The sequence below is a fragment of the Bombus pyrosoma genome, linkage group LG12 (assembly GCF_014825855.1).
Source record: "Bombus pyrosoma isolate SC7728 linkage group LG12, ASM1482585v1, whole genome shotgun sequence".
NCBI classification, from domain to species: domain Eukaryota; kingdom Metazoa; phylum Arthropoda; class Insecta; order Hymenoptera; family Apidae; genus Bombus; species Bombus pyrosoma.
This window is the reverse complement of record NC_057781.1, coordinates 11,015,327-11,025,851: the sequence shown is the minus strand read 5'-3', so window position 1 is coordinate 11,025,851 and position 10,525 is coordinate 11,015,327. Positions and strand designations below refer to the sequence as shown.

At 33.3% G+C, this 10,525-nt stretch overlaps 1 protein-coding gene across 3 annotated transcripts; it reads right to left on the bottom strand.

Annotated features, from left to right (window-relative positions):
• Positions 1–2,570: 2,570 nt before the first annotated feature.
• LOC122573296 lies at positions 2,571–8,327 on the bottom strand. 3 transcript variants are annotated; one of them, XM_043739425.1, is made up of 5 exons: positions 8,083–8,327; positions 7,275–7,380; positions 5,769–5,833; positions 5,297–5,394; positions 2,571–2,703 (listed from the first exon to the last, which is right to left on the bottom strand). In XM_043739425.1, exons 1-4 carry the CDS (start codon positions 8,211–8,213, stop codon positions 5,343–5,345), a joined length of 354 nt encoding a protein of 117 aa, XP_043595360.1. In that variant the 5' UTR covers positions 8,214–8,327; the 3' UTR covers positions 2,571–2,703; positions 5,297–5,342. The 3 variants fall into 3 exon arrangements, 1 of the variants encoding a protein (XP_043595360.1); XR_006318700.1 differs by having other exon boundaries at positions 2,612–2,703; positions 5,259–5,394; XR_006318701.1 differs by lacking the exon at positions 2,571–2,703 and adding an exon at positions 4,687–4,776 and having other exon boundaries at positions 5,259–5,394.
• Between the last annotated feature and the right edge of the window lie 2,198 nt (positions 8,328–10,525).

The following is a 10,525-nucleotide window of genomic DNA, read 5'->3' as shown; positions in this document are numbered from 1 at the left end:
TACTTTTTTACGATACAAATGTCACAACTCTTGTTTACGATAAGGTATTTTGGTAATCGTATACATGTATAGTAATTGACTATTTACAATGAATCATAGAAAGATATATTCGTATATCTCTGAATTGCGACCGAAAGCAGCGCATAAAACATACAAATCTAGATAAACCAAGTAAAATCAATTTTACTAAAGTTCACGTCAAGCACAGACAAAATTAATTTGAAACCTCTTATCTGTATTCTGAACGAATGTTTCTTTATTCTGACGTTTAAAAAAAAAAAAAAACAAAAAAATACTTAACCGTTGGAAACAAACGTGATATGCGAGATAGGCGTAATCGTTTTAGCAATTCCGATACAAGTTCGACAAGCAATATTTTACACGAGGTATACATGGAAGATTTCTTGCAAAACGATTTGACTGCGATCTAAATTGGATTCGGTCGACGAATTTTTGCGATAGCAGCTTTATCAGTACCGCATCGATATCAACTTTCGAATATTTGTCGGCTGAGAACGAAGTTGTTTCGCGCAACAAATGAACTAGCTGGGGAATAATAGGCGACGACCGCAATGGCTTTTGCAAAACCGATCGAAGGGTAAAACATTCATAGAAACTGGCGAAATCGTGAAATTTGAAAGCATTCGAATGGTAGGCTGTACACAGCAAAATGTACAAACAACGCATCGATAGATATTAAAAACGCTAAATGGAAGTATAAATTTCTACTTCATTACAATATGCTTACTCGACGTTCGATTTTAATAAAACGGTCCCGATTTAGCGTTCGTCTCATTTCATATGGTAAAATATATTCGTATGTTTCATTGGTAATAATATTCCTGTGAAAGCAACGATGCGGTAAAGTGTAAATCGAATCGGGCTAATGAAATCAACAGAATTTAACGATAGGTGTAATAAAATATTAAGTTTCAATTTAAATTAAAGTACGAATATAAATTTAACGTCAAACAATCTTTGAATGCTTATATTTTTTTTATCGATCTTTTAATTTTGAAATACGCCACAAATTCGATATAAGGTATCCTATCGTTGAGTTACTAAAAAATTGTTTCTTCGACAAGTTCCATTTCTGGATTCACCTTCGATCAGTTAAGAAGCATATGAAGGCTATGGATTTCTCGGAGGCGCAAATGTTTGCACGGTGCACGAAAGTCATGCGGATTTCTCGGAACAATGAAAATCAATTTGACAGGAACGTCGACGCTCCCGCGAATCGAATTTACAAAGCACATTTACGAATAGGTTGCGCGCGTGTAAGTGGCGTATGAGAGTTCCGCAATTTTGATTCGAATAGCAAGCTGTATGTTATTGTCGTTCGGTATATGTTCGCGTCAGACGTTTGCCACGGTTACGGAAATCTACACGGAATCTCCGAGAACCTAATACATTTTCAAATCAGAAACAGCACGCCTCGACGACAGTGATCGATAATAACGTGTATTTCAGATATCATTAACAAATTCGTTTAAAATTTTACCTACAAAAAGGTATCTACAAGACAGTTTTATTAAAAGTGTCTTGTCATAGCAAGGTTGCGAAAAATTGAATTCATATTTGAGAAATTTATCAAATTCATGGGGCCATAGTACCTTCAAATATTAATTCATTCATTCATTTTCACCAAATTTAATTCGTAGCATAGTAATTACTGGCGAGGTCTTTGTTTCTGTTCATCTTGCAGTTGATTTCAATGGTAACTTTCTGCAAAAGAGAGTGTTTTACGTTGTCTGATTATTTTTATTCTTACGTACAATAACAATTACTATGTTATCTCGTTAATTCTTTTATTATAGGATTAAACCTTTTTGCTGTTCACTAAAATAATGAAATGTGATTTAAAAGCTCGCAATTTGTAGTAAAAATAGAAAAAAACTCTTGAAATCGATTGTTTCATATTAATGGAAATAAAAATTCACAGAATTCGAAATATCTCATCACAATTTAAGTCATGTGTATAGTAATATATAAGTAATGAGACAGTAAATATTTATGAAAATCTTACATCATAAGAGATTTTTCCCCAAATATCAAATAAGCCAACTGAATACTATTGTATATCACAAACACACCAAATTATTTACACGCACCTCGTGCCAAACCGAGACTCCGTTGATCTACCTCGTTCACAGAGTATGATGAACGTCGTTCGCTTCAAAAGTCAACGATGAAACAAACACACGAAGCAAACTAAATCGAATTCGATTGGAACAATGTGTATTAACCGGAACAATCGACCAAGCCCGTTTGAATGTGCATTTCGATATCGGCGAAGAATTCGACATAATCGACGATATTCAATGAAGAAACTCCATGAATCGCGGAGAAGTCATAGCCAGAGTGACAAATGCAATTGCAAGAGAGGTCACATTCGTTCAGTCTACGTCGCCTTCGAATTATTAATCAGAGGTTGTGTCCGTGTGCAAGTAGTTTCACATTGCACACCGAATTATCGGTTTTCATCTCAAATGGATTATCCTGGTGCCGCAATTATGTGAGATTCCGTATAGCACTCTGAACGATTTTGAGAATTCCCTTACAGAGCCTTGCCGGATTCCATTTCGATTCACATTCGATTCGTATGTACTATCGACTCGCTGTTAAATCTCTTCCTTACTCGTCGATCAATTAATAACTAACGCTTGCGCGAGCGCCGACGGTTTCCATAGTCCCTTTCATAGTCTGCAAGTAAATTGTTCTTTATCAAAGTCGATAACAGATATGCAAGAGAGAAATCACCTCGTGAAAGGTGTACGCGGCATCGTGTACTCGATCGAGTGATGTACAACATACGAAAATGGAGGATACGATGAATCTTGTAACGATGCATAGTATGTCATAAATAGTATGGAAGAGTACTGTAGAGTTACGGTTTGTAAGATTTATTTGGACAATGAATTAGTTTTTTTGCTTGATAAAGATCTTTGTACTTTTTGGAATTGGAGATCATATCACTCGGCAATCCAGCGATGAGAATCACGAAGCGTAGCGTAAAGTTAGTTACAGTCTCCTGACCATCGATTTACGATTACTCAACATTTTTGACAATTTTCGTGTTTTTAGTAAAATTGGCAGTCCCAAATACATTCTATTATACATAGTAAGAAAACTTATTAAATATGTATTAAGAAATTATGCAGATTCGTGTCAATAACTTCCTCGTGTTACACACGTTATCGCAGGTATAATAAAGAATGTAGTGCTTGAACATGCAAGCGCAATTATCAATTAGTAATAAATCAAAGAATTCATAATTATAATAACATCTCATTCGTTGCTTTTCGTGCGATGGCAATTTTACGAAAATTTCATATTTATTCAGTCCTACTTTCTTGCCTCATTTCCATTCATTCGAACATCATTTCTACGTTGTGACAACCTAAACAGTATACAGGGTGTTCGACTACAGGTGTCTGGAAATGTAAGGGGTGATTCTTGAAGCCGAAATCAGACGAAAATCAAGAATAAAATGAGTGCGTTTTTGGCTTTCTTTTAAGTTATCGAAGATTAAAAATCGGTCAAAATATCTTGCACGTTAGCAAACCTTCTTACACGAACGAAAGGAGGTCGACCTATGCAACGGGGCACACAGTGATCCTTAAACCGAACGACACATGGGCGGCAGCTTACCTCGTACAAGTTGTAGAGATGAAGACCGTAATATTCAAAAACGTAAACGACGTGACGTTTTGCAAAAGAAATGGTAGATTAATATTAAACCTGCTTACTTATGTAAATCCATAAGAGCGTATCGGAAACCGCTCTATAAAATTTCCGAGTGGGAGGATTAATTTTTTCCACTAATCCTTTACTTCCATTCATAAATAAAATTCAAAATCAGTTCAATAATTCAATTAAATAATCAATTTAATTGATAAATAAAAAAGCTTATTATCAACGCTCATAAAAGATTTACATAGATGGATTGATACGAACACCTAATCAGAGTCGCAGCCAATTAGCTCAATATTACTTGCCATATAATTAATAATTATACCAATCATACAGTTAATTCTTTTGCTGTATAGTGATACAATTAGTAATTATATATCAAATAATACTAATTGCCCGGATCTCACCGTGAGGAGGAGCTGCGAGTGGAGACCCTCCCTATCCGCGATCCATCCACCCTCCCTTTACGCAAAAAAATTTCAAATGTATTCATCGTCAAATAAATACTCCTTTTGGTATACGTTTGCACAATGTTCGAAATGAACAGCGAAAGGAGTCTTAAGAAGAAAAACCGATACGAAAACTAGAAACCTGACTAGGATTTATGAAAACCTGAAATCTAAATTTTCGACTTTTATTGTCGTGAAAGTGAAAACTGATTGGTTATGATTAAGAGTTATAATAATTAATTACGATCAAGAGTTGAAAAAAAAGGACCAAAGAATAAAATCGAATATGTGTCATATATTGTAGATTTAATTACTACATAATATATACATTCTATAATGGCATGCTTTTACTGCGATGCCATGCTTCTACTACCATGCCATACTTTTACTATCATGCCATGCTTTTACTACGATGCCATACTTCATACTACTATATCAACCTATTTACTACCTACACCTTACCTACTTACTTAGATTACAACCTCAAAATAGTCTACCTAAGCATAAATCACACCTATATAAAAATCTAAATATCTGGTTACTCTATGTACGTAATAACCTAAATGTAATAAAGGGAAAGGGAAGGAACATTGTATGGAGTATGAGTCTTCTTCGTTTGATGTCACAAAAAATCCTGCAACAAATTCATTCTCAAGAAGTTCTAAAAATTCATAATAAAAATTGCAAAAGACAATCGCGATACCATAATTCGCAACTCTAAAGCAAACACGATTACCATTTCATCGCAACTCTAACTCAAACCGTAATCATCTTCTCGCGACACTACTAGAAGCCGCGATATTATTTCGCAACTCTAATTCAACCCGTATTTAATCTTTCGCGATACCAATAAGAAAAACCGCGGCATGTCCAATGTGTGATGATGGACCGATATTATACATCGGTTATAAAGAAGAACTACTACTACTACTACTACTACTACTACTATTACTACTACTACTACTAAATGTTACTACTCACGGGTATAAAAAATACCCGCGGTCACTATGCTCGCAAAAAATTCTACATAATACAACCAGTCACCCGTGCAGATTCGGACCTCTCATCCTACGACATGATTGAGTAACTGGAGGAACAGAAATCCATGCGACTCACCATTAGAAGGAGAGAAGCAGAGACGCAGAGAACGTTACCATCGATACTGCACTATCCCAGCGAATATCATCAGGAAGACTAACATCAAGCAGGAACTGTTGAAAGTCCAATGGTGGAAATGGAGGTTGTGAAAAATCTGTTACAAAACAAAACACGATGAATGATTGCTGATTATTTGAAAAGTTGGAGATAATGAAAAATAGAAATTTATTAAATTCGTAACTTTAGTAATAATAAAGATTGAAATTCTAATAAACTTCAATGAATTTAAAAACTGAAACTCTAACATGAAAGTTTAAAATCTAGAAATTAAGAATCTAATGATTTCTGAAATATATTAATCATTTGTTTTATAATTCCATATTAAGACTTTAACACTTTTTTTTATTTTAATAAAAGAATAACCTAACCTTTGAAATCTTCAATCAAATTATACTTCTTAATCGATAGTATTCAAAGCAAAATATACAGAATAGACATAATTCAAGTATGATATGTAAAGTTACTCACATTCTTGGCTTTTGAGCCATCGTTAGATTCCCAAAGAAGACAAAGAAGTTGAAGTTGTGATATGTCTATAACAAAACATAAAATATCATTAATATCGTTAATACATAATAACAAACATGGAACTTTAGCAATAATAATAATAATTCAGTGATTTTTATGCGTATCACACAGTTTTACTTTACTTTAATGTTAAGACTTTAAGATTTTATTTCAATTGGAAAGGACATTTACAGCTTTCTAAATTATCAATCATTTTCATTTTATAATTAACAATAATTCAAACAAAATATAGTAAATACAATAAATTAAAATACAATATATAAAACTATTTACATAACATTCTTGAGCTCCTCGGGAGGCTTTATCCTCTTGAGGGAGGCACTGACTCTAATACCGGAAACGAATATTCAAAAAATAAATATATATGTAAAAAAATAAAAGACTATGTTACCGCGACCGCTTAAATAATGATCAGCGAACAAGTACCCTAATATCGCGTGCGAATTTGATTGATAAAATTTTATTATTTTCACGTATGACTATTTGGTTGAATTAAATCAAAACTATCGTGATTTGAAAATATTGAAAATGTCTATTGCGTAACAAACACTGACTCTACAAATCGCATTGCGCGCTATCACAAATATTCTCAGAAAATATTCTCTGTTGAAGTGGGGGAGGGGATGGAAGAAAAATATCGAAATGATATTTCGCTTCTTTTGCCTATCGAACGTTTATTATTTAGAAAATACTGCTATTTTTTACACTTAAGAGATTGTTATTAAGAAATTGGAATAAGTATGAAAAATATTAGTTGAAAATTGTAAGATATTTCTCGATATCGAACAACTGCTTATGCACACCGTGAGTGAGATGCAATCATTTGCAAGAATTATACTGTGAATGTTAGTTATTAGAATACGAAATATACACTCCACTAATACACTATAGTCTTGTGTTATAAATATTCGAAAATATTTGCAAGAATTCAAATATTCATAACTAAATATACTCAAAGAATACTGCACAAACGCGCACGAAAACTTGCTTTAAAGTATTGAAGCCTAACTGCGCGCCATCTCCATGAAAAAAATATAACTTACAAAGTTGCAAGTATATGACGTTAACTGTAACAAATTCACATAATATAGCAAAAAATTTGAATTCAATAAGTGAATATTACAATACCTATCGAAATTAGTTAAAGCTATTGCTATTAAGATTTCTATGTTTCAAACTTTGGCTACACGAAGCTATCGTTAAATTATCAACAATTCTATATCGCGGATTACATTGAAACAATAAAATAATTCGTTAAAAATTCGTTTGAAATTTCACTTTCATCTTAGTATTCCAAATAATTAAGAAATTATTTATTATGAAATATGTATCAAGTATATTTTAAAATAAACATAAATTGTATATCAAATGTTATCCATGCTCGAATAAAAAGACGATAGAATCGTTCATACATAGCTGTCTTAGTTAAAATAAATTAAACATTACCAAATTTCCATGAAAATTCATCTGATCGATCATCAATCGTCGTTGCGTCCACATAGTATTGGATATTGCTGTTACTTCCGTATTATCCTTGCTATCGATCAGTAACCTGCACAAAAAATAACTACAAGTCAAAACAAATATATAAAATAATTAAATGAAAACACAATTAAACTCAAATTTTATTACGAAAGTCTACGATAGAAGCTATCGGTAACAGTATCATTTAATAAATAAACGTCCGAAGAGAAATTAAAACAAAACTTTCAGAAAATCGCTTAATTTCGTTATTTTAATGTTCAATGAATCGTTAGATAAATGTGTATTAATTAAGCGATATTAATAACCAGTAATAATGAAGTAATGAAGTAATGAAGAACCGACGCCACCAATAGGTTAGAATACGTTACAAACCTGACACAATACGATCCGCGTTATCGGTACGAAAGGAGACGACTGTATGATTTCTTGTAACTTAGTTTCGCTAAGCAACTTTCGAAGTGGTGGGGGAAGGGGGATCGCCCGAGCCGGTGCACAAGCAGATACACAGTTAGCTATTACGCACTGTTACAGATTAACGATCTACACAAAAAAATGTAAACATCAACAAAAACATTAATCTTCTACGCAGCGCTTGCACGAACCTTTCCCAATTTCAAACAAACCATGCATACACGTAATATTTACATCCTACACGACGATTACATCGATCCGTATAAACATCGTACAGTAATTCGTAGCCCTACTGGCAGCATTCAGTATCAAAGACACATTTGTCTAACGTGAAACGAGAGAAAGAAAATATACTTACTGACACTGTATATACAATTTCGTGTCTTGCGAAAGGAACAAGAAACGAATCGTTGTACTAAACTGTTTTAAACATTGCATTTTCGTGACATTAAACTTTTGAAAATATCGAAAAATTATAAACTCCGACATGCTTGAACTAAATTTCCCTTCAAAGTAGGGAAAAGCAAAAAAGAAATCGCGATCGATCAGAGAATAAAATAAGAATCGCGACGTGCCCGGAGCAAACGAGATTGCGATCTCTCGAAAGAACTAATAAACCTACGCGACGTACTGCCGTGTACGAGGTAAGCCTAAGGTTAAGCGGAAAGTCCAAGGATTGATCGTCACTCGATCTCTGTTTCATCGTTCGAAACTTATACGAGTCACGATCGATGGCACTGAGCGATGATGCGAGCCAGTGAACGCGGTGATCTAGCCGTGAATACAGCCACATACGTAAGCCTGCAATTTTTAACACATTCCAACTGAACAAATGGAACCCGAGAAGGGACCACTAAACAGAATTACGAAGGCAAGGTCCCAACTGAACGAGTAGGGGGGGGGGGCCATCCCCATGGGGCCACTCGAATCGAATGCCGGAGAACGTGAGATTTCAATTAAATATTGTAAATTAATAGCTTAAATGTTATAAACTAATAGTTTGAATGTTACAAATTAATGGCTTAAATTTTATAAATTAATAGTTTAATTATTATAAATTAATGGCATATATGTTATAAATGAATAGCTTAAATGATTAAGTCAATTACCGCAAGAATGATCAAGCGATAACAATTTGCCGATATCATGAAAAATGATATTTTCTATATAATACAATCAAACTTAGTAATTTTTTGATTTTTATTAATTTAAATTTATATAATCAAATAATTTGATTTTATTTAATTTTAAATTGATACCTCCACTAATCTCTTACATAGTATATGTAATTGTACATATACACATATACACATATGTATATGTAAAAAGATCATTGCACGTAATACAAAATATAGAGATGAGCTACTCTGTCTTACGAACCTGCTTGCAACAGATGTTCGAAATGATAGCCATAAGCATCTGATGTAATCACGAAGGGAGTACGATGATACGTCGCGCATGTTTTTAGATAACATTCGTATGCATGCTCTCCTTGCTGCTTTTTCTGTCATTTCTTTTCATGAAAAGACTTCTCAACGTGTTTCATGAAGTCTCATATGTTCGGTCGTGTTCTTTCGAACATAATTCGAATAGAACATGTTTTAATACGATGATAAAGCAAATATCACGTAATTTATCGCTTGGTACTTTTTTAAGGTAGATGACGAAGGATCTATGAATTTTTTAAATATCTGTTGCATTCGATGATCACAGGAAAAGCACATAAGTAGATTTTTGTGGATTTTCCTTTTTATTTTAATATCATTTTGTGACTCAAGATACTCGTACAGTGGTTTAATCTGTACAATCTACATATATCTTTATATTAGCATTTCCAATTCATTCCATACTTTATATATCAAAAAAATTTTTGTAAATTTAGGTTGCCTCAAATGTATTAAGAATTATATTTGGAAGACGATGCTAATTGTCAAGTCTCGCCACAAAGTGGCGAATACACAAGAGTCTCGTTCGACAGTCTCTAATTCTAACCACCCTCTATCATATACAATATACCCTGGGATTCAGGCTACCAACGAGTAATACCGAGTTCTAACTCTACTTGACCTCGTAAACCCATGCAAGGAGAAATGAGATAACAAATATTCGAAATATGTTCCAAAACGTTACATTACACAAACATTTAACTTCAAGCCTAGCTTTGAAAACTTATATTACAATTAAACATATATCTTTCTTCTTTATCTAAATGAGCACTTTCTAACATTGAAAGAGAACAAAATTTGAAATTAGAAAATAATCTAAGTTACTTGTACAACCTTCAACTGTCTCGATTATAATCCAATGTGTATCTATGCTTACGACATGGATTGGGATGCAGCAAACCGGAAAACATATCCCTCCTTCTATACTCCTTCATCAACGCTACGTCAGCTATCCCAAATATCTATGTTTCCTGCTCACAGAGGGCTCTTCAATTAAGAAGATTGGCAAGCTCAGATAGGTAATTACATGTAAATTGATTTCCCGGACGAACGTAGACATTAATTTTGATTAATTCATGGTGCGAACAATGCTAGCACAAACATCACCCGATAAAATGGATAAATGCTTTAAGTTGTTACTTAATAAGCTTAATAAACAAGCTTTTGAGAAACTCGTACATTTTTAAAAAAATGTATGCATTAACAACATTTAACATTTCGAGTTTTAATATCATAGCATTTTACGACTACATGTTTATTTAATATAGAATGGAATTTACCTACACGAGGAGTAAAATACGTTTCTCAATTATGATGCGACAATATAGAATAATCACGTTGCCTTAGTTATATCAC